This window comes from Xylona heveae (assembly GCF_001619985.1).
Source record: "Xylona heveae TC161 unplaced genomic scaffold L228scaffold_3, whole genome shotgun sequence".
Lineage (NCBI taxonomy): Eukaryota > Fungi > Ascomycota > Xylonomycetes > Xylonales > Xylonaceae > Xylona > Xylona heveae.
The window spans coordinates 1,075,858-1,102,521 of record NW_017264195.1 but is presented as its reverse complement, the minus strand read 5'-3'; the positions used below and the strand labels follow the sequence as shown (position 1 = coordinate 1,102,521).

Genomic DNA, 26,664 nt, shown 5'->3' with positions numbered 1-26,664 from the left:
CCAAGTCCTTTACAAAGTAAGCTCAACTGAGCGGATTTTAGTATCTTGACCCCGAAAACAATCTTGGCAAGTACTCTTCGAAAAGAAAAGCGGTAATAGCAGCTGTAGAAGAGGGTGAGGGGGAAGCAAGACGTCATGATGAGAGCGGGGGAAATGTGTACTGCATCTTACATACAAAGGTACCGTAACGTATTTCGCCGTCGCTACTATGATGACAGACGGCATGGGCCCGAAATTGGTGTATAGTAAACCGGTAAATGATGAATCGGTGTGGACGAATCCTGAATGCTCATTTGCCTACGAGAAGTCATCTGCACGCCTTGCAGGCACGTCAAAGCCCCACGGTATTTTGCCTTGCGTCGCGTTCGCAGCGTACACCATGCCCGTAAATCATGACATGCAGAGAATGAGATAGCAACATTTATCTGAACCAATAAATCTTTCTGGCATAGAGTTACGGGCCGGAGGAGTAATGAGACGGCAGGAAATGACACTCAATGATGTTCAGTTTCTCCACCTCTAGTATCACCATAAGATCGCTCTTATTGTTGACTGCTCAGGCAGAATGCTGAGCCATTGTCATTGTACACACTAGATGATCCGGGATATTGTACGGATGCAGCACTGTCGACCTTGCCGGAGGTTCTCTCTTCAACATCTGGGGACCTGAGCGCAGGTAATACATTACCTTTGTCTCCCTGTTCCATACCCGCTCCGTCTTCGATCCAGACAAGAGCCGACATCACATGCACAGTTTGCGGGATGCAGAAGCCACAATCACTAGATTCCAATAATCGTACAGAGCATCTAAAAAAGAAATTATATCAAATTCATCAATCGTAAGCTACAGAATTACCATAATCACCACAATCAATGGGCAAAGTAAGCGACTAATACGTCCGTGGTATGAATAACGTAATGCAGTCCAGAGAACATAGCTTTCCCGTGACATGACAACATCCATGCTTTTTCCCGCGGCTTAACGGGAGTGCCTTCGCAGTACTGCTCAGAGCCATATTAATTCTTTCTTTAAATCTTGACCCCGCTAGGAACGCTCAAGTCCAGGGGGTTGACGCCTTTCTCAATCTCACTCTTGCTGGGCATCCCATCTCTGCGCATCAGCTCGGCGCTCTTGGTCATGATGGGATCCATTTGCATGCTTGCGACAGCAACAACGGTCTCGCCCCGGGTGTAGTATGCTACAAACTTGGCTTGTTCAGGCTCGCCCTTGATCACAACGTCGTCATAGCCATTGTGAGTGTTACCACAATACCGCAGTTGCGAGCCCAGTGCAGACCAGAAAACAGGAATAAATGGCTTCGGCTTTGCGCCAGGGTGAGCAATAGAATTCGCGACGCTTCGGCCCGCGTTTTGCGCAACGTTCCAGTGCTCAATCCGGGTGAGTTCTCCGTCGCCGCCGGGGCCATGGTAGGGGTAAGAAGCAATATCTCCAATAGCATAGACGTCTTGTAGGCCCGTAACCGCAAATGATTCGTCTGTCTTGAGCGAGCCATCCTTGAGAAGTTCAATTTCCTTTGCATCTTTAAGGAATCCTGTTGCAGGCTTGACACCAATTCCTAGCACGACAAGGTCGGCTTCCAGATCGGTGCCATCCTTGAGGTGTACTGCGCCTACACTCTTGGAGTTGTTGCTCGATGGAGTAGCTTTGTCCACGGCGGCTCCCAACTTAAACTTGACTCCATTCTTCTCAAGTAAAGACTGAAATATCTTGCCCACCTTGGTTCCCATGACACGCTCCATTGGTGCACTCTCTTGTCCAACGCATGTGACTGTGTTACCCTTCTGAGCGAGGCAGTTGGAAATTTCCATGCCAATGAAAGAGCTGCCAATTACCACAATTTTCTTACCATTGTCCCCAACGGCAGATACGATGGCTTCGGCATCCGGTACCGTTCGGAGAAGGAAAATATTGTCAAGTTCTTTAAAGCCCGGCAAGGGAAGCTGATTGGGAACGCCACCAGTAGCCAGGACAAGCTTGGTATACGGATAGTGCGCGCCCTTCTTTGTGGTTACTGATTTGCTGGCAAAGTCCACCTTGGTAACTTCGTCGTTGATCAGGTCAATTGAGGCACCACTCCAATATTCCTTGGGTCGCCAAGTCAATTTGGACACATCGGTCAGGAGGGCTTTAGAAAGCTTGGTCCGGTCGATCGGGGGGTAGGGTTCGAGTGAAATGACAGTGATTTGTCCTTTGAAACCACCCGTCCGCAAACCGCTAAGTGCGCCAAAGCATCCGCTTCCACTATTTTCCCAAACTTGTCAGTACATCTGTGTTAGAGGCGTGCATATTGAAAGGAATAAGCCATACCCTCCAACAATGACAACCTTTTCAGAGCCAGTGACAGAGCAAGCCATATTGGGTTGGACCCTTCCTGACTGAATAGTCTTCTCATCTCCTGTAATATAAACGGCGCCGGTTTTCTCTGCAATGCCAAAGGTCGCGATTGGATCCGGAGCGGGCGAGTCCTCAATGTCGCCAGTGCTGACTTTGAAGCACGCTGCGGGCGTATTAGTATCAACACATTCAAGCACGGCATATAGATCTTTCTCACCTCCATGCCAGGGGCACGTTAGTCTGCCTTCAGGCGTCACGACACCATTCTTCAAAGGTGCGCCATAATGGGTACATTTTGGTCCAACAGCATGAGTCTTGTCCCCAACTTGGACGAGTAAGACTTTGCCATTCTCAACTCCCTCGACCTCGACCTCACGCTTCTCGCCAGGCTGAAGGTCAAGTTTCGTAAGGTCTTTGAGCTTGAACTCGTGTGTCGCCATAATACGAGATGTGGACGATAAAAATGCTCTGGGTATGCGTGATTGGAGCTGCCCGGGGATGTGTCAGTAATGACCAATTGCCAGCTATCTCATTGATGAAAACCTACAAGTGAGCTAGGTTGGGTGAGAAGCTTAGAACTGGTTGCCCTTTGAGCGTTATTGTAGATTGAAAAGGATAGTCGACCTGACAACATAAAGAGAGGGAAGATAAAGGCGAGGGCCAGGGACGTGTGGGGAAGATGCAATGAGAATAGCCAGCAAGATCCAATCACTGTGCAAATAGCGGGGTCAGGCAGCGATAGTCTGATGATGATGATGTCGGATTCGTTTACAAAATGCTAGCAGTCTACAGAATGGGGAGGACCTTGTGAAATAAGTTCCGCTTCTTTTGCTTTGATTGATTTACGTCGTTGCAGAGCAAATGGCTGAGCTGAACACTCCCAGCATCAAGGGCACGCAATTGATCGATTTCCTTGCTTACTCTCTGCATTGTTTAGACTGGATGCATTACATGACGACGATGTCATCATCTTTGGTTACTGCGGGAGAGATTCCGCTGGATAACCCCAGTAACGCATGAGCCCCCCAGACAAGCCCCCTGCTTCGGTTAGCCAATCAAGGCGAGCCAATTAGTGATTGAGCCATGACACCTTGGCCGACCGTGCTCCATAACCATATTATGCAGTTTTATGAAGATTTGTGCATTTGAATATTCGATTGCAATACCATATGTAATATGCGAATATTTGGTAATTTTGAAACAGAGTAGCCATGATTGTGCGTAAAAGAACCTTAAAAAATCATCTTGGGTATAGATTGATCAGTCTTCGACAATTTGTCTGATCCAGTGTATAGTTCCCCCATGCGTTCCACAGAATCCAAAAAGTTTCCCATACTTGAAAAGTCGTGAATCTCGAAAGCTCAGGAACCAAAAACAAAAATTAAAGGTGGAGGGAAATGAAATAATACATGTATGGGTTGAACGATACGTTAGGCAAAAATTATATCAGCCAGACGGCACCGCCAACCATGACCGCAATCACCCAATAGCCGGCTTGCTGAAGCAGCATCTGCTGCATGCCGCCAGCGCCGGATGTTGATCCTGCAGCGGTTGTGCCATTAGGCAAGGTACCGTTAATTAAAATGGTCTGCGTGCCGTTAACCTCGGCAACGTGTACTAAGCTACTATTCATGGAGCTTTCGCTGCCATTGCCAAGCAGAGACTGTATGTAAGCAGTGTTGTTGTTGCTGTCGCAGCCGCAGACGCTGTATTGCTGGCAGAAACATTCCACGGGCAAAGTCTGATTGACACCATTTGGATTGGTTGCGTTTGTTGCTGAACTGTTGTGGAAGGTGTAGGGATGACCATAAGGATAGGCATAAGCTCCGTAGAGCCAGAGGCCAGGAAAGAATGCCAGCGCTCCGACTGGAAGCAAGAACGGCGCGATTCCTAGAGGTGAGCGCCGACCTGCAGAGTAGGGAACGGCTGCACCACCTCCGTAATACCCGCCATATGCAGGTCGAGGTCCTGAACCAGACTTGGTCTGACCGCCTGCATTGGACGAACGGGAAGAAGAGGAAGAACCTCCAGATTTAGAGCCGCCTATACACACCTGTCAGCTGGAGTACAATGAGTTTATTTATGACTTGACTGCATCTGCCGCCAACCCACCCTGGCGGCCATCTTCATTGCCACCACTACCACCATCATCATCATCGTGATAATAATACGTGACAACATAAGGCCAACCCCAACCACGAGAGCCACCATAATAGCTGGTGCCCCAACCACCATTACTTGGGTAATATGGGCTTGAAGGAGTAGAACGGGAGGAATCTGATGGAGGACGGAATGACGAATACCCACCAGACTTGGAACCGCTTGACGTGGAGCCACTCGACTTGGAGCCTCCAGATTTGCTCCCTCCTGCAAGCGGTCCATGTTGGTAGGTGTAATATCGAACTGAAGGAGAGAGAGTTTACTTACCACCGCTACCACTACTCTTTCCACCACTTTTCCCACCTGATCCACCCCCGCCACGGCCGCCGCCGCCGCCTCCTCCTCTTCGCTTTTCTAGGTCTTTCAAGGTAGGAGAAGATGGATCAATTAGCTCGCCAAGTGCTTCTGCCCCTCTTCGAAAAACTGAAACATCTCGGCCAGGTATTGACAGAGCATCAAGGAGACAGGCGCAAGCAAGCAGCAATGCCGCTGTTAGGAGAATCTTCATGTCTAAAGGTTTCTAAGTAATTGCAAACACAAGGCGAATGACAAGGCTGCGACAAATTCAATTTGTCTTAAAAATGAAATGAAAAGACGTAAGAGTATTATATAAATGCCGTCAAGAGACCGATTTGCGTTTTGACTAGAAAGTGAGCTATGGAGTGCAAAGCCTCAAATTGGTGTAGAAAATTTCCTTAGTTGATATTCAAGACGGAGGAAATGAGGAGTTGATGATGATGATGATGATGATGGAGTAATACTAGTAAGTTGGCCACAAGGCTGATCTTCGTGGAGTCATCTTGCATCAAAATACAAAATTTAGCCAATCAGCAGGGTCCCCAGGCCAGGAAAAGTATGGGTAAAAGCACTGTCAGAATCAATGAATGAGGCAAAGTACCACCAGAGCCTGAGAGGCGGTGCGCGCGACCAGACAAGCCACCCTCCGGCTTTCGCTAAAGTTGCCTATACCATCCATGGTAGGTATTACGTCTGAGGCAGTGCATGCCGAGAACACTGTCATTGTTTTTGATAGCCTCAAGGTTCGTGAGCGACATATTTCTATGGTGTCAATTCATTAATTCCAATTAGCCTGTGGCACTGCCATTGAATAAGCCATTCAGAGCACCGACTGAAGTCAACAGGCCGAGCATTTGCCTATCTCAACCTCACAATCTTGAGCGCCTTTCTCTTGGTTAGAGGATCCTTTTCCTGCTCCGAGTCATACTCTCTAAGCCAGTCAACCCAGATGCGTATCATTCAATGCTAAGCTTTGTCTTAATCTCGTCAATACATTCCTGATGACAGTGTGCAGGAAGCACCTTGGGAAGCAGTCTGCCAAATCGTGAAATAGGCTACGCCTATCTTGTTCCCCAGATTTGTCACTCAGATAAGAAGCGAGGAGTGTTTTATGGTAGACAGTTCTCGCTACTTGACGAGGTACCCGTCTACGGGAAACTGAGGCAGATTTGGGACAAACGGATTGACCAAGGCAGAGAAGCTATGCTTATCATTGATGGAACGTTTCAAGTGTCCAATCTCCCCTTTATCATCTTGACCTTTCAATTCCATAGCATAGCGACTTCCCCTATGACGATTCGGGAATAGAGATCCCGAGCCTGTTATCTATCACCACAGTTGACAGGGGGAAATGAGGACCAGCAAGTGTCCCGAAAAGCAATTCAGTGCAAGTTGGAGATTTGAGACAGGTAACGTACTCTGCTATCTCACCCTCTCCCATTGGCCAATCGATGCTGCTGTTCAGAAGGGGATATCTCTCGTGTGTGGGCTTTCGTTCAGTCTCTGTAAGTACAGAGTACTCCAATCATCTTTTTAACTTGCAGTTTTTGCAGGTACTGGCTACTAGTATCAAGTCGCTGATATGCAAGCAGCCACCCCACCCTCACACTAAACCAAAAGCAGCAGCTATTTACAGTGGGGGATTTTCCAGCCAGATCGTCCCGTTGACAGATATCAGTCCAATCACAGTCCCCATTTTCTTTGCGTTTGAAGGGTATGCACCGTTACTCTGCCTGGACCCTGTATGAGGCCTCAAATCGCCACAGGAGCCAGCACTAGTCTCTGTGAATGCGGGCGTGTGTCACTAATGCAAACAGATAACGAGGCAACTCCACAAAAGGAACCCAATTCACTGAGAATATAGCGCGAGACCTACCGGTAGGTAGCATCAGTCGATAAATGTTCGAAACGTACCTAAAAGATGCAACCCAGGCAAGCACTGAACTCCTACCTTATCATCTTCTAGGTTAGCAATTGGTCGTCTTGTCCCTGGAAAATCCTTGCTACCAACCTTTAGGGCTCCGAACTCTGACCACCACGTGAGCATCAGGGCCGAGATCGAGATTTGACTTTTTGCGATGGAAACAGGTACGGCAAAATAATCTAATTCCTATGTGGTCATGCCCCGCGTTTCGATGTGTTCATAGTGGAGCAGTCAGCCGAGCGCCAAGCAGAACTTCAATTCGACCTTAATAAACTTCCGGCGAATCACACAGAGATTTGTGACGTTCTAAGGGGGCATAGACCGGGAGCAAGAAGTGGGCGAGGGGTGGTTAGTCCCAGATGGCCCAGGTTCCAACACCATATATTTCTCGGCGGGCAACTAAACCTTCTACAGCAACCTCTTCCCCGTTAATGTGGGCCGTACCACGGCTAAACCTTGTCGCTCAAAAGGAACCGTCTTCAGGCCCCCACTACTGTACTTACGTACGTTGGTGCAACTTGCACCAAAAGGAAAAGCTTCCGGAGAATATTACGCCGCGAATAATCATGTTATTGGTTCAGTCTGCGGAGAGAGGATTTTTTACCTACTGACGCTTTTATCTTTACGCCGGACCATCCATCGTCGGATACCAGTACTAAAGCGCCCTGAATCCCGGCCCTCTTATCCTATCTTTTCTTTTCCTTCTAACTTTTACCTTTTTGAGCGATTGCTGTCAGGCGGAGGCCAAAACAATCTTGTATCAAAAAAAACCACCCTTTATAAGAAAGAGCCTTGAAGCTGAATATCAGCTTGCATTCGACTTTGGCAATCAGATCTCTGCGGTGATCTACATGTGGATGCGTGCCTGGTGATCAATCCGCCTCGTGCAAAGATCCTCACCCGCGATAGCTCCGCCCAACGCAACAATACTATTTTGTTGAACTGATCGTTGAAGCGTCATATCGATTGCGCCAACTCGTATAGGAAAAAACAACGCATTGAGCTTGAACGAGAGCTTGACAGACAGCCCACGCGACCTCGCCCAGAGCGCCTTAGTTTGGTCAGCCCTACGCAGCAACGGGTCCTCGAGTACAGCCCAACGCAGCAAACACATCTCCGTGGACGCTTCATTTCTACTGCCCAAAGCGCCAATTTGCCCGAGATGCAATTGTTTGTAAATCCGTTCCGGAAGCACGATGTTTCCGATTTCCCCGGCGTTCTAGTACCTCTGCGGGATGCTCATCGGCACAGATCGGTGGTGACGGCTGGCGATGAGAAGCTTGATGGTATTGATGGAAAAACCAGCCCTAACGGTGCCAATGATGAGGAGCAGCCTCATCGCAACAGCGAAACCTACAGCCCTTACACTATTGAAGGATTGAGGGCCGAAATTGCTCACGAAGTCGCTGCTTCGGGTCACGATAGTGTCTACGACCGTAAGTACATATTATTTTTTTAGGCGGCAGTTTTCCGGGACTGACATGCTGTAGGCAAATCAAAACTCATCAATTTGGCCATTCAAGACATTGGTATGGGCCGATACAACTGGCAGCTGTTTGCGCTGTGTGGTTTTGGATGGTTTGCAGACAAGTGAGTAGAGTGTACCTTTTCACGTGGCATTTGGACATGTCAACTGACTTTATGCGCATAGCCTTTGGCTTCAGGTATAATATCTTCAACGAACGAATGAATCATCGTATATTGATCTGACCCTTATTCTTTTTCCAGGGAGTTGCTTTGACTCTTCCGTCACTGTCCGCAGAGTTTGGTGTTGACACCACCAATGTGCGATATACGACTTTGGCGACCTTTTTAGGTCTTTGCATCGGCGCCAGTGTTTGGGGTATCGGCTCTGACGTAGTGGGTCGTCGGCTGGCCTTCAACATGACCCTCTTCATCGCTGGTGTTTTTGGTCTTGCCGTTGGCGGGGGTCCCAACTGGATCGGAGTTTGCGGCATGTTTTCCGCTCTCGGAACCGGAGTTGGCGGTAACCTTCCTGTCGATGGCGCTCTCTTCCTCGAGTTCCTTCCCATGGCCTCGAGCGGACTCTTGACCTTGTTGTCTGTCTGGTGGCCCGTCGGCCAAATGATAGCTTCGTTTTGTACGTTGTCTTCCTAAAAAAATAAAATCCTAAGACGCCTCTACTAACATCACGAAAAGTCGCGTGGGCGTTTATTCCCAACTACAGCTGTGCCTCGGACCTCAAATCCTGCAACCTTACTCCCCCCGGCCAGCCATGCTGCGGCAAAGACAACAATATGGGGTGGAGATATCTTACCTTTACCCTCGGAGCAATCACCTTTGCCATGTTCTTGTGCCGATTCTTCCTCTTCCACCTCTTTGAATCTCCAAAATTCCTTCTCGCGCGGGGCCGCCAGTCTGAAGCTGTTGCCGTCGTGCACGGTCTCGCATACAAGAACAGAACCACCACGTGGTTGACCGAAGAGATTCTCGACGAGGTTGGCGGGCTCAGCGAGGTCAAGACCAACACCAAGCTGAGCTTCTTCCAAGTCGTTGAGCGGCAACTTACCAAATTCTCCTTGGAACGGATTAAGCCCCTCTTCCACACCAAAAGGCTCGCCATTACCAGTACGTTTTTGTGTCCCCTCCCTTTTTCTTCTCTTTCCCCCTTGCTCTTCTTCCCTCCCCCGCCTCTCTCCCCAAAAAAGAAAAACCTCAAATCACAAAACTAACATGTCCATTCTAGCCATTCTTGTCTGGTTCTGCTGGGCCACCATCGGCATGGGCTATCCCCTCTTCAACGCTTTCCTGCCCCAGTATCTCGCAAACGCCGGCAGCTCTAGCGGTCCGACTCCCACGTCTGTAGTGTACCGTGACTATGTCATCACCTCGGTCGTCGGCGTACCCGGTTCCATTATTGGCCATTACACTGTCAACATCAAGTATGTTGGCCGTAAGGGCACCATGGCCATTTCCACTGCCATTAGCGGAATCTTTCTCTTCTTATTCACTTGCTCCACCAACTCCAAGTATCAAGTCGCCTTCTCCTCTCTCGAGGCCTTTTTCCAAAACATCATGTATGGTGTTTTGTACGCTTAGTACGTTCCTCTCCCTTCTCTCCCCCTTTTTTTCCCCTTCCCTCTCGCTCTCGCTTTTTTTTCTTGGCTCTTTTCCTTCCTCTCTTTTCATATACCCCTCGACTCCTTCGTCCCATTTATTCTTTCTCCCTTATCCTTTCTCTCCTGTTATATACCTAAAGAATCATCAAGAAAACTAACCATCTCTTTCACCAACAGCACTCCCGAAGTCTTCCCCGCTCCGAACCGCGGCACCGGCACCGGTATCGCCTCGTTCCTCAACCGTGTCGCTGGCTTCTGCGCTCCCATTGTCGCCATCAACGCTGGCCAAGTCAATCCCAAAGCCCCCGTGTACGCCTCTGGCGGTCTCTTCCTTGCCGCCTTTGTCGCCATGTGTTTGCTCCCTATTGAAACAATGGGCAAACAGAGCTTGTAAAAGTGGTATTTCTTTTTCATCTTCACTTTTTTTTCTATTTTTTTTAAGTATCTTTTTTTCAGTATCTTTTTTCAATATCTTTTTTTTTCTCCGTCTTTCTCCCCCAACTCCCTTCTCCGTCTCTTTCTTTCCCCTCCCTCTTTATTCTCGATCGGTTCAATGCCGTGTTCTCTAGACTTGGCTCGCTCAAGTTAGAGGGATATAGAGTTTATTTTCAACGTCAGACGGCCAGGACGAGGGCGTTGACGTTGACGTTGATGTTGACGTTGAGTTTTTGTAAGCGCGACAGTGCGCGGCCAGAAACAAGAGCGGGAGTTCGCTCACAGATATTGTTTCTATGACACCTCTGTTGTTCCCTTGACTCTTCCTCATCCTTTTTTATTTCGATGACTTTTATTTTTCCTTTTCCTTTTTCTTTTCCCCTTTCTGTTTTTTTTGGGGGGTCCTACTCTTGGTTGGCCCGGGCCGTCATGATTCACTTTATTTCTACGACTTCCCTTTTTCTTTTCTCATGATTGATCTTATGACCAGCTAGCAAGGATACCAGAACTGAGCGAACCTCTTTTCCTTTTTCTTTTTCTTTTGCTTGTTTTTTAAATCTCTCTTTCTATTAAGATATATACACGAACATCGCACATATATATGAAACTGTATATACTGCGTACGCACAATATACAATATACGATACACAATACACAATACATGATACACAATACACAATGTACACACAAAATAATATAAGGGCCTTGGTTCGAACAGGACAGGACAGGACGATTTCACCGTATTCACAAAGACGATGGATATAAGCGAAGAATCGAAGATGAATGTTAGACTTTGTTGACATGGTATCGATGGTGGGTGGGCAGATGGGCAAATGGGCAGGTGGGGAGACGATGGATGATAAAGATGACAGGGGATATCAATGGATGGCAAGAAATGACAATGGATGTCAACAGATAATAACAGCTCAGCATGTTATTACGTGTAGACTCTTGCATTCTAATAGCAAAAGTCAAGAGGTAGTATCTTAAAGATTCACATGTGCGGAGTTTCACATGTACCATACCTGAGACAGCGGTGAAAACATGAACATGTTCTGATAAATGTCGTTGTCCATGATGATAAGGAGTCCAATAGTGCATGGCAAGTAACAGTCTCGGAGACTCGTGGCCGCTGAAAATGCTGTCTAGTGATAGGGGGATACAAAGAAAAAGAGAAGAAAAAAAGGAGGAGGAAAAAAATAAGAGACGGAAAGAAAGAAAGAAGAACTGCGCTTCCCAACTCCACTGCTCTCCTTAATGACTTTTTGCATCGCTGCATGTCAATCGTAACCGTAACCGTAAATGTCATAACTTCATAAGATTAGTCGTAATCGTCATCAATGTCCTCAGTCTTGATGACGACGTTTGCCTCAATAGTGGGGATTGCATGGTCACTTGCGTTGCCTGCAACAATTTCCTCTCTTGTCGGTCTCTTTCGGTTTCTCTCACCGTCATTGTCGTCATCAGAGCCTTGCGCCATGGCACTGGATGAGCGCTTGATAGGAGGCTTTGGTTTCCCACTTATATCGTTTGGGCGCCATGAGCCATCCTTCTCTACAGTAATAGTGGTTGTATCAAGCAAGTCTTCTTCTTCCAACTGTTTGCGGACATTGACTAGGAAGCCGTCGACAATGAGCTGAATTGGAGTGGCGGTATTTTTGCAAATGGGACATTGCCATTCGTCTGGATCAGAGGGGCTGTCTGGAGCTCGCCTGGGACGGGCTGAAAGGTACGTTTCGAGGTCAAAGCATTCGCGATGATAACAGTGTCTGCTGCGTGCAGGGATGTTGAACATTCGTCCGCTAAAAGGGTCCCTTAGGTCAATGACGATGTTATCGTCTGAAAGTGGAATCTCACCGCTATTGTTGTTGTTGTGGAGGTGATTGTCATGCGTCGCGGCAGCATTGTTGCTTCTGTGGTCGGGATCCGGTTGGATACGCTGGCTCAGACATTGTTTAATCTCAGCGATCGTTGCTTCTGCAGGCTTGACATAGTTCTTGACCAGCTCCTTCACAATGGAGTCGTGCTCGCTGACTTCAAGAATCTCAATTGTCAAAAGGAATTTAGTATCTCGCCGTTGATCATTAGCCCGGATCGTATGAACGACCAGCGTATTCACCATTCCGGGCCGTACAAGATCTGTCAGGTCAATGGGAAAGTGCTGTCCGCAAGCAGTCGCTTGTCGAGCTTGAAATACGAAGACCGGGTGGACCCCCATGAACATAAAATGGAGTGGAGGAAAGCGTGTTTTTGCCTCAAGGTATGAGCGATAAAATTTGGCATACTGGCTTTGATTTTCAATGACGGGACCGCCTACAATATTTTCCATATCGCAGCACCGAAGACGGTACGTTATAGAGCCTGGTCCGACGAGCCTCATAAAGGGTGGATCCCCAGTTGTATGAGCAATCTTTGCGATTCTTCCGTGCGTGGCAGGGTCAATCCCAAAGACACATCGATATTTACCCGTCATTTCCAGTGTCTTTGGCAGCAAGGCCCACGCTTTTACATACTGATAATAACGTGGCTGTGTCCCGTTATCGCCAGTGGTATAGTTGACGCAGCGGAGTACCGGATTCGGTGGGGAAATCTCCTGCAACATGGACCCTCTAGGGTATCTTCTGTTGACGGTCTCGTTGGTTTCGAGGCTGAGTGGATTCAAAGATGGACCGATGAGCTGATCTAATACACTTCTCGGTGCGATCGGGGCACGAGCCTCATTTGGCTGGGGAGGGACCTGTTGAGAGTGAAACCCGGCTCCACTAGAATCTGAAGGAACATTGTGGCGACCCGGCGCGGACATGCCCCAGTGTCCTCCTGGCTGCGGCGCGTGCAGACCTGCAGAGGCGTCCCCCTGGTACGTGGGAGCCGAGACTCCCCGGAGAAATGCAACTCGAGAATCTGTGGCGAAAGCGTGTGGAAATTCTCTCAGCCTTTGCATATGTCGTTTAAGTTCCTCTCTCGCGGCTGGTAATCCTGGTCCTCCAATCATTAGCCAGTAATGACGGTCGGTGGCCGTCAGCAGCTCTTCTGGCCTGGTGATAGACTGCCAACCATTCATCCGTACTGCCTGTGGAAATGGAACTGCCTGCCTATGTTTTGCATACTCCCTTTCAAACGCCTCCTTAAGAACCTTCTCTTGGTTTTGCATGTACTCGCAGAAGTGCGGTGCAGGTCCGCCACGGCGTGAGGCTAGCACCAAAAGAGGCAGAACTTCTCGCTGCTGGCTCCGGAAGAGATCGCCAAGATAATAAAGCGTTTCGAGGGGCGGCTCAAGGAAGATGTAATTGACAACATCCAAAAATATTACCCGCTGGAGTATGATTGATGACAGACCGAGGTCATTTGCTATCTCCTGCGGCGTCGGGGGTATGTGCCGATTAATGCACTTATAACGCAGCGCAGGAAGCTTCGTTGGGAGACCAAGCAAAAATTCCTTGATCTCTGGCAATGCGCTTCTAAACAAGTACCAATCGGCAGGCGACATTTGCAAGCGAATGCTGTTGGGAAAAGTTGCAAATTGTATTATGTACTCGAGATTCTTCACAGGAAGTAGCAAACTGTCCAACATCTCAAAAGGGTTGTCAAACTCGCGCCCAAACGCGTCCACTAGCCGACTTCTCCTTTGCCCAAGTTGTGGTTTCTTAATACAGAGCCGATGAAAATGGATAAAGAACCAGTCTCCAGCTTGGCACGCATCTTGCAAGAGCATGAATCTGACATCTTCGATGGTAGGGCTTGGCTTGGGCTGATCCTGGCGAACGCTCAAGTTTAGAAGATCCAGTTGCAGAATACTCAGCGGATTCCCGTATCCTGCAGGTATTCGAGGCGACCAAGCAGAATGTGCAGATCCAACGCCTGGCACATTCGACCTCAGCTGATTCGTCTCGCTTACATCCGTCTGGTGCGCTGTATTGTTGTCAAGGTTGGCTCGTGAGGTAAGGAAAGAAGGTGTTTGCTTCACTGCGTTATTCTGAGGTACGCGTGGTGCGCTTGCATTTTGGCCAAGCTGCACCGCCGAGCCAGAAAAATGAGGAGTGGATGACGTAGCTGCGCTCCCGTGAGAAGGGTTTCTTTCTGGATAATTCTCATTCTTGGCTACATGCAAAGACGGGATGTGTTGAGATACATTTGATTGAAAGACTGCATTTTGAAAGCCTGTATTTGTCCGAGTCCTTGGTGTAACAGTTGCCGATACAGGTGATTTGTCGAATTCGTTCTTTATCAGAGCCCCTCCGTATTGAGGAGATGAGAGAAGCTGGGTCTCTGTTGAGTTCAAATATGAATTCGGCACGCTGGCTGGCTTGCAATCCCTCGGGGCCGAGATATGCTTGCTTTTAGGACTCGGACGGGGCGGAGCGCTGGTCAAGCGACTTGGGCTTGACGTGACTTGACCATGGCCGTTCATCGATGCTTTTAGTCCCCTTGCTAGATCATCAGAGGAGCTCATCGTGGTCTCCTCCTGCGACTGGGCAGATTTGGATGGCTCTTTTGCCTCTGCCAACTTCCATTTGGTCATCATCAACCTATGTTTATTCTGTGGAGATTAGTCAGTAGATGCTATGATTGCATTGTTTTGTTCTTTCACTGACATAGACACTTGCAGATACATGTATCTTCACTTGACCAGGCTTGCAATAAATACCCTGTTCGATTTCGTGCTTGAGAAATATTCAAAATCAAGCAGGTGCATGTACAGACGAGAGATGCAAAGAACTGGTTGGAGCACTGTTGGTAGAAGACAAGCGTGGAGGAGAACACGAGAGCTGGAGGATCGTGATTGAAAGGTAAAGAGAGGCATCTGGCATTGTGATGAATGTGAGGAATCGTGAATCCATTTCTATTGTTATGTTTACTGACTCTATTTGGTGTCGTGTTGTGCAAATGTAGCGTGAATGACTTGGAGATAATATCATATGTACTGAAAAGGTACTTGGGAAACATTAGTGCCATCTGGTAATAATAAAGTTTATAAAAAGTCACTGTGAAGGAAAATAAAGGACAGAGAGTCAGCTCTGCACGCGACCAGGGTTACCAGGATCCTCTCGATTGGCTTTTTCGCTTAATTAGCGTTGTCGGGGCCGGAAGCGGGAACTGTTCCCAAACAGGAAGGATCCCAGGCCACGTTGCTCTTTCCTCTTTTGTCGTCATTTGGTGATCCTCTTCAGAATAAGAGAAAGAGGGAGAAATAAAGCAAAAATCATATTTTCAAGTAAAACACCTATATAATACGACAATAATGTAGTTGCTCGCTTCTATCCAACAAGGTTTTGCTCTGTAGCAGCAGAGTCCATCTAGAAAGTGTCTCGTGGACTCTTCGGTGCGTTTTTTATCGTTTCGTGTGGCTGAATCTTCGCTCTGCACGCGGATGCAGGGAGGGCCAGGTGGACAGGGCAGGTGCGGATCCGACCCTCGAGATGAAGACGCGTAAACTACTTGATTATCAAAACTTTTTCATGTACCTTTTCTACGTGGACTGCCCAGTTCCTCTCATTTGGGTTGTCAAGCCCAGTACTTCTGTCGCGTTTCTAAAGTATAAGAGTACTCCTGCGACCAATAAAGTGGTGTTGCCAGTCTCAGACTCAACCGCCGGAATCGATCAACCATGCAAGAATAATTGGATGGATGCATCGCAGAAAAGAAACAGTAGTTCACTCAACCACGGCTATAATTATTTGCGGCCGGCAGCATATCAGGGATCTCCTGCCATTCCTTTGACACGCACCCGGGGTTTGGGCCGCTCAAAAACGGTCGTGGCTCGAGCACCCGTAGTTTAGTCTCTCATGATATTAGTGCTGTCGAGCCCCAGACAAGTGTCAAAAGATTAGACAAGTCAACTGAAGTTATTCCACTACATCATCATACCTGACCAATTAGCCTTGTGCGTCTCTCTTGTCTGTATCATCAAACTTTGAACCTGTCTGCTCCTGAATCAATCTTGGTCGGAATACGCCATCATTTTATTGGGGCGAGTTACAGCCCCCAAAGTTCAACGGCGGTACTCCGTACTAGGTAGGTATTTACCACTGCTGGAGCCACCAGATTGGGAGGTTCCAGGAGGCCACCCCAGACGCAGCGGGTGGCGGCAATTTTACTTGTTTTCGACTGGGCAAAATCATTGAAGAAAGCTTCATCCAACCGACGGTGAAGAGCGACAAAACCTCAGAGCCCAGAGAGTGCAACCGACTCTGAAAGAATTAACCTTACCGCTCCGTCGCTGAAATCGGCCTCCTTTTCCGACTTGGATTGATGTACTGACCACACCCACTCACACACACCAGTAACACACCCTCCAACTCCCACTCGCTCACTCTCCGCCTTTTCTCTTTGACACGGACTCACCTTTATTTCTTCTTGGCCCACAAGATCCTTTTTGAACAATACTCCTCATCTTCTCTTCATTTTGCACCTCTTGCCCGGCCAATCTCCCATTCATCTGGTTATTTCCTTCTAGACGCTTTGGCCCTCGGCTACACCCCCGGAGCCTCGATTGTTCCGTTCATTCATTCAACTCCACGTGTGGCGGCTGCGTCGCTTCAAACCCCCCCGGTCCCGCCGTTTTGGTCCGAGACACTATCATCCTCATATCGCTCATCGCCCACTTCAGCGTCAACTTGTTGAGGGAGGCTTCCATAAGCTTGCACCAAAACCTTCAACTCACACAGAACAACTTTGCGCAAGCGCTTGGCGGGCTTATTCGTGAACAGCCGCAACGAGCCTGAACAGCTGGTGGCGCGCTGTGGAGAAGAATAGTGCCACAAAGCGCTGCGGGGTGATGCCTCGCATTCATCGTGGCAGATAGTGGTCGATGCAATTTGAATCATACCGCATGTTTCCTTGGCTGTCAAGTCGGTAATTTCGGTGACGACACTGCAATGGCGCTCCGGTATGGGACAGAATCGCCAAAGAAGGCGTATCCTGGCGAAATTCTTCTTGTTATCCGTAAGTGCGAGCCCAATTATATGGCTGTGACTGGAGAAAAGTATTCTACTTGGCTCTAGAACTGGGCTGAGAAACGGCTTGAAAAAGCGCTACTGCTAACAAGTACACTCCTCACCAATTAGATGATTTTGAAGCACGCAGCTCTGATGAGCTGACCCTCTCTAAAGGCGACCGCCTGGAGCTGATTGAACGAGATGATGATTTCGGTGATGGCTGGTATTTAGGCAGGCACATGCTGACTGGCATGACTGGCCTTTTTCCAGAGGGTAAGGATATCCCGGCGTCTGTCGCAAATGTATCTCCTCGCTCATCATCGTTGCTCAGTCTACACAACCACAGCCCCCAAAGGCCTGTCCGCATTTCGCACTGGTTTGACACCAACCCCTTCGACATCGACTCAGATCAAGGACGCGACAACCTCTCTAGGCACTCCATCCATTGACCAAGAGGGTTCCACAACATCTGCCACGCCGAGCCTCACGCCGCAATCCTCATACAATGCCGGATCGACTGATCACTTCAGCTCGAGCGCTGCTGCCGCCCCGGCACCACTTAATCCTTCGCAATCCACACAACCACCTGTGGCCTTGGCAAACCCCGTCATACATTCATCGCCCACTCCGATCGGCTCGGCGGCGCAGAGAAGCATCGGCGCGACCATGCAGAATCAGCACCTCCATGGACAAGAGAGCCCAGTCATGAATGAGACCCTCAGCGTCATTGATGAGCATATTACCGATCTCAGTACGCCTCGGCAAGGCGTGAACGCAGCTCTACGGAGGAGAGCAGCCGACTCGGAGAACGACTATGGCGCTCGCATCGATCATCGCCTTTCTTACATCGCCGGTCATGAAACCGACGAGGAAGAAGAAAACCTGCATACTGAAGAAGAGGTATCCCTCTGGACACCAGCTCAGGTTGCAACCTACCTCGAGGAAATGGGCGTCGAGCCTGCCCATTGTCAAGTCTTCCAGGAACAAGAGATTTCGGGAGAAGTCCTCCTCTCCATGGACCAGGCTGCGATATTCATCAAGGAATTTGACTTGGGTCCAGTCGGCCGGAGACTGCGGACGTGGAACAAGATTAAACAGTTGCAGCTGGAGGCCAAAGGTTCGAAGCCTGCCAGGCGTGATTCAAGAGGACCAAGCCGCGATGGTCGATCAAGCAGCATAGGAAAGGACAAACATGGCAGCGGCGCACCGGTGCTTCCGCGAATCCCGAGCTTGATGGAAAGCGCAGAGGTCAGATACAGCCGTTCGGCAGGATCCAAGGACGCGCCCCTTCCGTTACAGTCAACAACACCATCGGCGGCTATCTCGCCTACTAAATTCGTTCCTGCCGGCCTCTCGCAACAAGGCTCTCGCCGGCCCTCGGCCGCTTCCATTCGTGAATTCAACAACTCTCGCCGGCAATCTTCTCTCGACTATCCGAACAGCAGCGTACATCCTCCGCTGCCGGCACCTGTCCCCGCTAACCCTGGCCTCGGACATGCGGCCAGCCAGCCGATCGTCCCGCTCCATCGAAAAGCACCGTCTTTTGACAGGAATTGGACCATGGGCGAAATGTCTCTTTCAGCCGTAGTCAATAGTGGACGGCCGGCTACGGCCACCGCGGCAACTCACGGACACACCACCAGCACCGACCGCAACACGCTGTCAGCATCTCTTGGACGCGATTCTGTTTATTCTGCAAATGTCCCAGACCTTGATCGTGGATATTTCTCTGGTGGCGAGGCGGAGGACCGTAGGGCTCGAAATGTTCTCAAGAAACGAGACGTCAATGGACATTCTCGAAAATCTAGTTACACAGATGAACATCGACGACGGAGTAGCGCTGGAGTCGCCCGTTACACTCGCTTTGGAAGCACCGATTCTGGTCGAGACACGCTTGGCCCAGTAGTATCTCCTGCATCCAAGATGTACTACGGTATGCCCAAAGAGAGACGTGCCGCGAGCGCTGGCGAAGCTGGCAATACGCAGTCTACATCCAAGGCGTTCCTCCCACCAACTGTGACCAAGCTTGACTACGACCCCAACATGAATTCAACTGTCGTCACCTCAACTTCGAAGACCGAAAGTGATGTATCATCTAGTGGCAGGGGTTCGCCTTTACCTCAACTGAAAACTTCGGCGTCAAGCAAGCTGCGCGCATTTGGATTTCGGGCAATATCTGATGCAGTCACTGGTGGAGAGAAGTCCTTTTTCAGTTCGCCCCCCGGTTCGGCCAATTCGCTCAACGAATCCCCTCTGCGATCTCCCTCTCGTAGGGACTCTGGTACTCCTTCTGGCGGCTCGAAGAGCTTGGAGATGGAAAGTGCAGATGCAACCCGGAACAACAGCACCGGCTCCGGAGGCGGGACCCCTACATCCTCTGCAGGTGCTCGACGACGCAAATCCAAGAAGGAGACTAGCGCGTACATGCGCGGATTAGAGAAGAAGACGCCCCGTGAACAGATGGTCGGTTGCGATTACAGTGGGTGGATGAAGAAGAAGTCTTCTAACCTCATGGCTACCTGGAAACCGCGTCTGTTTGTACTTCGTGGCCGACGCTTGTCGTATTACTACTCGGAAGATGACCAGGAAGAGAAGGGGTTGATTGATATCTCATTTCATCGGGTGCTCCCCGCCGACAATGACCGACTTCATGGGCTGCACGCAACCCTCACCGGCGCTAGTGTCACATCCATGTCTCCGCAAAAGGCGCAACTCCCGACGAATGCTTCTGAGGAGGTCGCAAATGACCCTGACCTGCAAACGGTTAAATCGGCCAACGAAGGCCTGTTTATCTTCAAGCTCGTTCCTCCTCGTACCGGCCTCACGCGAGCCGTCACCTTTACAAAGCCAACCGTTCACTATTTTGCCGTGGACAATGTGAAACAGGGCCGGCTGTGGATGGCAGCCTTGATGAAAGCCACCATTGAGCGTGATGACTCTGTTGACATAACATCAACTTATCAACAAAAGACAATCAGCCTCGCCAAAGCACAGGCCATGCGACAGCGCCCTCCAGCTCTGATGCCCGCTGAGGAGAAGGCTAGCGAACAAGAACATACGGCGGCGGCGGCGTCAGCCGAAGAAGGGCTCAAAATCCATGGTCTCCAACTGGACTCGCCCAAAGCAGATGAGATCAAGAAGGATGAGAATCAAGCCACGGTCAATGGCTCCACAGCTGCCAGCTTGAGCTCAGTCACCCATGAACCTGTTGACACAAAACCACCATCTGCTGCTGAGGTTGCAGATGGCAAATCGCGTTCCAGTGCCGAAGGTCAAACCCCATGATTACAGGGACAAAATTTCTCTCAACAAACCTCAATCTCTATATTTACTTCTTCACTACTCGACCGCGAAATTTTTCAGGTTTCTTTACTGATGCTTACGACTATGATACCGCTTATTATGAACGCTTGTACAGATGGCGCTTATTAGAGGGGCTCGTGTCTTTTTCTGCGGAAAGGTACTGTGAAGCCCCTCTCAAGCCAGCAGACTCCCTTTCACGTGTTATATTGTATTTGAAAGACATACTTTACGACGTATTTTACTATTATCACGAGCTCTTCGCGCTCATTCTCATGATTTTCAGACCTTATTGCACTCTGTTCATCGAACCCTGGACACATACCCCCTGCTATTTTTTTTTCCTAAAGATATTCTTGATTATCTTATACGATACATCTTTGTAATACTCCTGCTTCCTTTCTCCTGTATTTATTTGAGATGGTGTACTACTTATAGCTCACTTCTGTACCTATCCTGCCTTCCCTCTTGATGATAGAAAATAAGGCTCAGATGTCACCTTCTAGTCAAGCCTTTGCGCTTATTGCAATATTCTTCTCTTTCGCCTGAACTTTTTGGGTAATGCGTGGCCAGTTTCTATGCTTTGACGTCTTCGCAACTCTTGAAATGGTTGATGCCGCTGCAGCGCTCGGCGGACCTTGCTCCAATTCTCGCGCCAACCAAGATGCTCCGAATCAATCGCGAACTAGCGTGACAGCTCCATTACTCTCATCAAAAGCGCTTGTTTCTTCTGGAAAGAAATCGAAACCTGCAACTAAATCAAACAGTCGAGCCAGTCGCCGACCCAGTCAACTGTCAAGTTAGCTCACTACCTTTACGTATTTCACTGTACCCACTTGTTGAGTCAATTTTTTCCTTCAGTCCCACTTCCTTTGCAAAACCTAACAGCTCGTCTCCGGATTTCAAGAAGCACCGACCAAAGTCGTTTACAGGCCAGAACCTCTGACCAATCAAAGAATGTGTGCCAGGATCCAAACTTGTCGTGTTCACGCTCAGGTAGCCACTACTTGAGATCGAGTTCGGAAGGTGCGACGTAGCGCACGCAATTGTATAGTACTTGGTACTCCTTGAGGTGGAGTGCCACGTGATGGGCAGCTCCACTGCGGAAAGGGACGAAACTTTAGGAAAGAAAGCTACTCCGGTCACGCAAGTACCTCTTCCAGAATGGAATTTGTGTGCTAAGGATAAGTACCCGTTACCTTAGGTCAGAGAGAAGGAGCTACCTATCTCCAAGCAGATGCTCTTCCATAGTCCTTTGTCGAGGAGTGGACCGATTTCTGACAGAGCGCCCTTGAAGTTTTGACAACCTTGTGTTTCAGATTATGCCTGCATTTATCGTTTAGTTGGCAAGCACAAGTACAGAGCTGAGAATTTCGGAAAGCTCAACCATGTCCCAGCATGCAAGGGACACTGATTCGGGTCACTTATTGAAATTGTTTACAGACACGCTGAAAAATCCACCTGATCACAAGTACCGCTACACTGAGGTACACGATGTTTTGCAAATGAGCGACTGTACAGGTACCCTTCTACAGATGTACAACACGTCACACAGCTCCCCCAGTCAATTTCGGACAAGTAGCTTGACCATTTCCTCCATTTCAAAGAGAGGATTGATACTTCTGTACTCGTATTACAAAGTAATTCATTTGAGAATTCTCGGCTCTCGGCAGCCGGCAATCAACATGGCAAGTTTCATCGTCCTTGTTCCTTGCAGCAGCGTGCCTTGCTAGGATTTCTGATGGCTGTCAGCCTCTCGTTCTGACTTTCCTCACTATGGACACTGAAGAACGCTTTGGCCCTAGCATGGGACACAACTAGAGTACCAAGTATGGATGATCGCTGCGGCGCATCAGAGCCTTACTGGGCAACTCGTTTTGGTGCCCTACTTGCGTTCACGAGCAATCAGGTATCGATACTTGTGATTGAAGTACACACAGAAAAATTTGAGTGCAAGAATTGCATTTGATCGGTATTCCAGGTAACGCTACTTTGTTCATCTGTCAACGGGCACTTCTCCGGCCAGATTTCACGGCCCCCAAGGGACAAGCACCCGTCTCTTCTTGGCCAGTCTGTTTAGCTGTGTTTGTTCATCTCTTTCATCTCTTGTGGCCTTTTATCTTTCCATTTGGGTTTTGAGCTATCGACAAACTGTCCACAGTTGCCAATATAAATTCTGCCAATGGGGTCTCTTACATTCTCCATCGGATCATCATTCAGCTTTGAGGGAACCTGGTCTTTGTGCTCGCCCGATGAAGCGCTAAGGTGGCTGGCTTGCCTTGTTCCGGCTGTTAATGGCACGCCCTGGCTGCCGGTGTTGAACTAATACTTTAACCCCGGGGGCCTTTTGGGATCGTCATGTCCTATCTGGCCTGTCGGGATCTCTAAGTGCTCGGTGGCCTCCTTTTGTTCCCATTCAAGCTACCTAGCCCTGGTCAAGTCTTCGTCAGATTTGCCTCGCCAGGCGTCAGAGGCCTCGCTTCGACATCCTAAATTGGATATGGAAGCGAAAAGACGTCGCACTTGTAGGTCCAAGACGCTTTCTGGTCAGAAGAATTTGACCCTTTGTGAGTAAATGGGTTACGGTGTCCTAATGGAATAGATGATTTTTATAACTTGCAAAGTTGTCCTTTTTATACGCACGCTGTATTCTTCTCTATCAGGACCTGTTCTTACCTAGGTTTTCAGGGCTCGGATGGTCTGTCCTCTCGTTTTACTTTAGTACTGTAAAGCTACACCTAGGTTGGGCCACCACTCTCCACTGCACACCATTGACCACCCACCCACACTACGTTCTTTTTTGTCCACCCACACAACCCACATCAACCCACAACCCAATCGATCCCCTCGTCCGCCAACCTGGTCTCGCTGACTTTCCTACTTTTAGCATTCTTACTCCACCAGTCCTTCCCTCCCCTCCTCTTCCTTCTCTTCTTTTCCCACACGTTCGGTCATCTTTCGTCAAATTCATCCTTTCTGTGGATACTGTTGTGTTCCTTCGTGTCCCTTTTTCCTTTCCTTTTCCTCTCTCGTGCGGGTGTTCTTCTTGATTTCCTGCGTCTCATTTCCATCATCTCTGCCAGTTGCAGTCCTTTTCTCTGTGCGTTCCGCATTGAAAAAGTACTGTCACTCGTATACCTTTGATCTGGTACGTTCTTAAATCTCTTTAATTTTTCATGTTCTATATGATGCATCTTCCCCCTCATCAATTGGCATTTGCCTTTTCCCTATTTCCCTTGTCGACATCTGGCTGGAGAGCTTTATCATTGCGCCATCGACGAATACGAATTTGCAACATTTTCGGCTACCTCTCATGACGAGCATTCATTCTGCACCGGCGAAGCGACGCACCTGAGATGAACGCGTTCCGTGTCTAATACCGATGGATGGATGGACTACAAGCGGCGTCGACGATAAAAATCGGCAAAGGTCTCGCATACACCCCCCGATGGAGCTTCTTGTCTCCGGGTCATGGAAGATGCTGGGGTGGTAAAAGGATGGAATTGCACTCGGTCAAGAGCTTCTCAAGCTCCCTTTGCTTTCTCCTGGCCTTCCAAGCCGATCTCCATGACATGGCAGGGCAAAGCCCACTCTCCTGGCAGGGGGGTCCGAAATCCACGTGTCGCTTGTTCCACAAGTATAGATGATCGACGTTCACGTCGCTGACCATCTCGTGGGATGCAGATCTTCCCGTGATCTCGTTCCTTCCGCTTCAGTCCTTTCGATAAACCTCCATCTAACGTGCGGAGCGTCTCTCCTTCACGATATTCACGGAAAACATTTTGTAATTTCTCTCTTACGTGGTGTTATCTGGGGTATTCTCAAGTGCTTCACGACTCGGTGGCCTCCGTCACATTCATCCTTTTGGCGTCACATTTTACGATTACGCTTGACGGACCTCTCTTCTACGAATAGCTCGTACTTCTCCTTGTGCGATTCGGATTCGTAAGGTTCTCCCTTGGAACGAAAAATCGCAATTGGCTCTCCATTAATTCCAGCTTTTCGTCCCCTCGATCATCTTCATACGTCCTGCGTATCGTTCGTGTGAATGGTCCAAGTCCGCTAACCGAGTTTCATTTCTCTGGGGTGTACTAGGTTTGCTCAATTTTTTTCCAAACGACCTTCTCGTCATTTATACGCCGGTTCTTGCGTACTGCAATTGCCTTTTCCGTATATTTATAACGACTTCGCATCATCTCGTATTTTACAGTACTTTGATTTACAATGTCGTTCCCCAACTTTGAGGCTTTCCAGGGTCAGCCCGGCGCGGACGAGAACGCCGCTGCCGCTGCCGCTGCTGCCGGCGCCACCCCCCAGCAGCACACCCCCATGGGCCAGCAGGCCGATGATGGCGCCGCCTTCCAGGTCGGTGCTGCTGGTGAGGGCGCTGCCCCCGCCGGCTCTCAGCAGCCTGAGGGCAAGACCACCCTCTGGTACGTTGTCTGCTCTCTCCCACGCTGTTTGCGCCCGCATGATTTGGATGTCCAGTTTAATACCAAGCATCTGGATGCGCATTTTCCGAAGGTTTTATGCGTTGGCGTTTTCTGTGGCTAACTTGTTTCCTCTTTCCTCTTGAACAGGATGGGTGAGCTTGAGCCTTGGATCGATGAGAACTTTATCCGTAGCGTCTGGTTCGGTATGGGCGAGCAGGTCAACGTCAAGATGATCCGTGACAAGTTCTCCGGGTACGTTTACCTTAGATTTTCTGTCAGTTGGGTTTAATAAAGGGCAAATGCTTATGTGATTTTGACAGAAGTAATGCTGGCTACTGCTTTGTCGACTTCTCCAGCCCTGCTGCCGCTGCCAAGGCCCTCGGCCTGAATGGCTCTATTATCCCCAACACCAACCGCCCCTTCAAGCTTAACTGGGCTTCTGGTGGTGGTCTCGCTGATCGCAGGTAGGATGTCTCAACCAAATTGAATTAGAATGTCTTGCTAACATCTAGCTAAGCCGTGATGACCGTGGTCCCGAGTTCTCCATCTTCGTTGGTGACCTCGGCCCTGAGGTCAACGAGTATGTTCTGGTCTCCCTCTTCCAGAGCCGTTTCCCTTCGTGCAAGTCTGCCAAGATCATGACCGACCCTATCTCTGGCATGTCCCGCGGCTACGGTTTCGTTCGTTTCTCCGATGAGGGCGATCAGCAGCGTGCTTTGACCGAGATGCAGGGCGTCTACTGCGGTAACCGCCCCATGCGCATCTCTACCGCCACCCCCAAGAACAAGGGTGGTGCTGCGGCTCACGCCGCAATGGGTGGCATGCCCGGTGCTGGCGGCCCTCTTGGCATGTACTCCATGGGTGCCCCCCCCATGGGCTACTACGGCGCTCCCCAGCCCATGAACCAGTTCACCGACCCCAACAACACTACCGTCTTTGTCGGCGGTCTCTCTGGCTATGTTACCGAGGATGAGCTTCGCTCTTTCTTCCAGGGCTTTGGCGAGATCACCTACGTCAAGATTCCCCCTGGCAAGGGCTGCGGTTTTGTTCAGTTTGTCCAGCGTCACGCGGCTGAGATGGCTATCAACCAGATGCAGGGCTATCCCATTGGCAACTCCCGCGTCCGGTTGAGCTGGGGTCGTAGCCAGAACAACTCTGGCCCTGCTGGCACTCCCTACCGCCCGGCTCCCCCGCCGCCGGTCTATCCCTCAATGGGCATGCCTCCTTCGCACCCCTACGGCAACTTCGCTCCCCTCAAGGTGAGTGGGAATCGTACCCCCCTCTGGCGTGAGTCACTAACGGGTGTTGACAATAGTAAGCATTTTTCACCCTTTTGAAAGTCTCGCAGGCAGGAGTTTGTACGTTCAGTCAAGCATTGAAGGCTGTTTTCCTTGAACACTTTCTTCCCCTACCCACCTCTTAAGTTGGCCACGGCAGCAACGTGTGTTTTCCTCATCTTATTACTTTGGTGTTTTCCCACAAATTTCTTCTTTCACATCTCAAGTACCTCAGACCTACCTTGCCAACTTACTTGATGGGTTCTTCTCACGTCACTCTCACAACTTTGCGTTTCTTTCTGCTAAAAAGTCTGTCAAATCGGTGCAAATTTACAAGTCCTACAATTGTTCGGTCAAAGTCTAAATTGATGGGCGGGAGTTATTCTCTTCTCTTTTCCTTATTGCCAATTACTTTGAAAAGTTTCCTGCTCTCTCTTTCTCTCTGATTGAAGACGCTCTGATTACCG

At 49.3% G+C, this 26,664-nt stretch overlaps 7 protein-coding genes across 7 annotated transcripts; 3 read left to right on the top strand and 4 right to left on the bottom strand.

The window, feature by feature from the left end:
• Positions 1-1,029: 1,029 nt before the first annotated feature.
• On the bottom strand, positions 1,030-2,796 carry L228DRAFT_252634 (rubredoxin-NAD(+) reductase; the record flags this gene model as incomplete). The annotated part of the gene is made up of 3 exons (XM_018333703.1): positions 1,030-2,263; positions 2,330-2,519; positions 2,574-2,796. 3 exons carry the CDS (start codon positions 2,794-2,796, stop codon positions 1,030-1,032), a joined length of 1,647 nt encoding a protein of 548 aa, XP_018189835.1.
• A 768-nt stretch (positions 2,797-3,564) lies between these two features.
• L228DRAFT_245187 (hypothetical protein) lies at positions 3,565-5,337 on the bottom strand. The gene is made up of 3 exons (XM_018332108.1): positions 4,784-5,337; positions 4,664-4,723; positions 3,565-4,399 (listed from the first exon to the last, which is right to left on the bottom strand). The coding sequence occupies exons 1-3, from the start codon at positions 5,022-5,024 to the stop codon at positions 3,798-3,800; spliced, it is 903 nt and encodes a 300-aa protein (XP_018189834.1). The 5' UTR covers positions 5,025-5,337; the 3' UTR covers positions 3,565-3,797.
• A 2,251-nt stretch (positions 5,338-7,588) lies between these two features.
• L228DRAFT_237221 (MFS general substrate transporter) lies at positions 7,589-10,211 on the top strand (the record flags this gene model as incomplete). Its single annotated transcript, XM_018330904.1, has 8 exons — positions 7,589-7,605; positions 7,722-8,173; positions 8,228-8,327; positions 8,389-8,401; positions 8,466-8,838; positions 8,898-9,326; positions 9,445-9,787; positions 9,968-10,211. 8 exons carry the CDS (start codon positions 7,589-7,591, stop codon positions 10,209-10,211), a joined length of 1,971 nt encoding a protein of 656 aa, XP_018189833.1.
• A 939-nt stretch (positions 10,212-11,150) lies between these two features.
• Positions 11,151-11,713, bottom strand: L228DRAFT_93211 (hypothetical protein). The gene has a single exon (XM_018336978.1). The coding sequence runs from the start codon at positions 11,559-11,561 to the stop codon at positions 11,247-11,249; it is 315 nt and encodes a 104-aa protein (XP_018189832.1). The 5' UTR covers positions 11,562-11,713; the 3' UTR covers positions 11,151-11,246.
• L228DRAFT_93119 (hypothetical protein) lies at positions 11,464-15,160 on the bottom strand. Its single transcript, XM_018336977.1, has one exon. It carries the CDS (start codon positions 14,772-14,774, stop codon positions 11,574-11,576), a length of 3,201 nt encoding a protein of 1,066 aa, XP_018189831.1. The 5' UTR covers positions 14,775-15,160; the 3' UTR covers positions 11,464-11,573.
• A 1,967-nt stretch (positions 15,161-17,127) lies between these two features.
• L228DRAFT_266621 (hypothetical protein) lies at positions 17,128-20,472 on the top strand (the record flags this gene model as incomplete). Its single annotated transcript, XM_018334888.1, has 3 exons — positions 17,128-17,194; positions 17,317-17,460; positions 17,519-20,472. The coding sequence occupies 3 exons, from the start codon at positions 17,128-17,130 to the stop codon at positions 20,470-20,472; spliced, it is 3,165 nt and encodes a 1,054-aa protein (XP_018189830.1).
• Positions 20,473-25,068: 4,596 nt separating this feature from the next.
• On the top strand, positions 25,069-26,257 carry L228DRAFT_208710 (RNA-binding domain-containing protein; the record flags this gene model as incomplete). The annotated part of the gene is made up of 3 exons (XM_018329769.1): positions 25,069-25,172; positions 25,241-25,384; positions 25,438-26,257. The coding sequence occupies 3 exons, from the start codon at positions 25,069-25,071 to the stop codon at positions 26,255-26,257; spliced, it is 1,068 nt and encodes a 355-aa protein (XP_018189829.1).
• Between the last annotated feature and the right edge of the window lie 407 nt (positions 26,258-26,664).

Coding starts and splice junctions, on each gene's coding strand:
- L228DRAFT_93119 (XM_018336977.1), bottom strand. CDS start 14,774: ATGATGACCAAATGGAAGTTGGCAGAGGCAAAAGAGCCATCCAAATCT.
- L228DRAFT_93211 (XM_018336978.1), bottom strand. CDS start 11,561: ATGACATTTACGGTTACGGTTACGATTGACATGCAGCGATGCAAAAAG.
- L228DRAFT_245187 (XM_018332108.1), bottom strand. CDS start 5,024: ATGAAGATTCTCCTAACAGCGGCATTGCTGCTTGCTTGCGCCTGTCTC. Junction 4,724..4,783: donor AAAGAGTAGTGGTAGCGGTG/GTAAGTAAACTC, acceptor GACCGCTTGCAG/GAGGGAGCAAATCTGGAGGC. Junction 4,400..4,663: donor GTCAAGCGGTTCCAAGTCTG/GTGGGTATTCGT, acceptor AGGTGTGTATAG/GCGGCTCTAAATCTGGAGGT.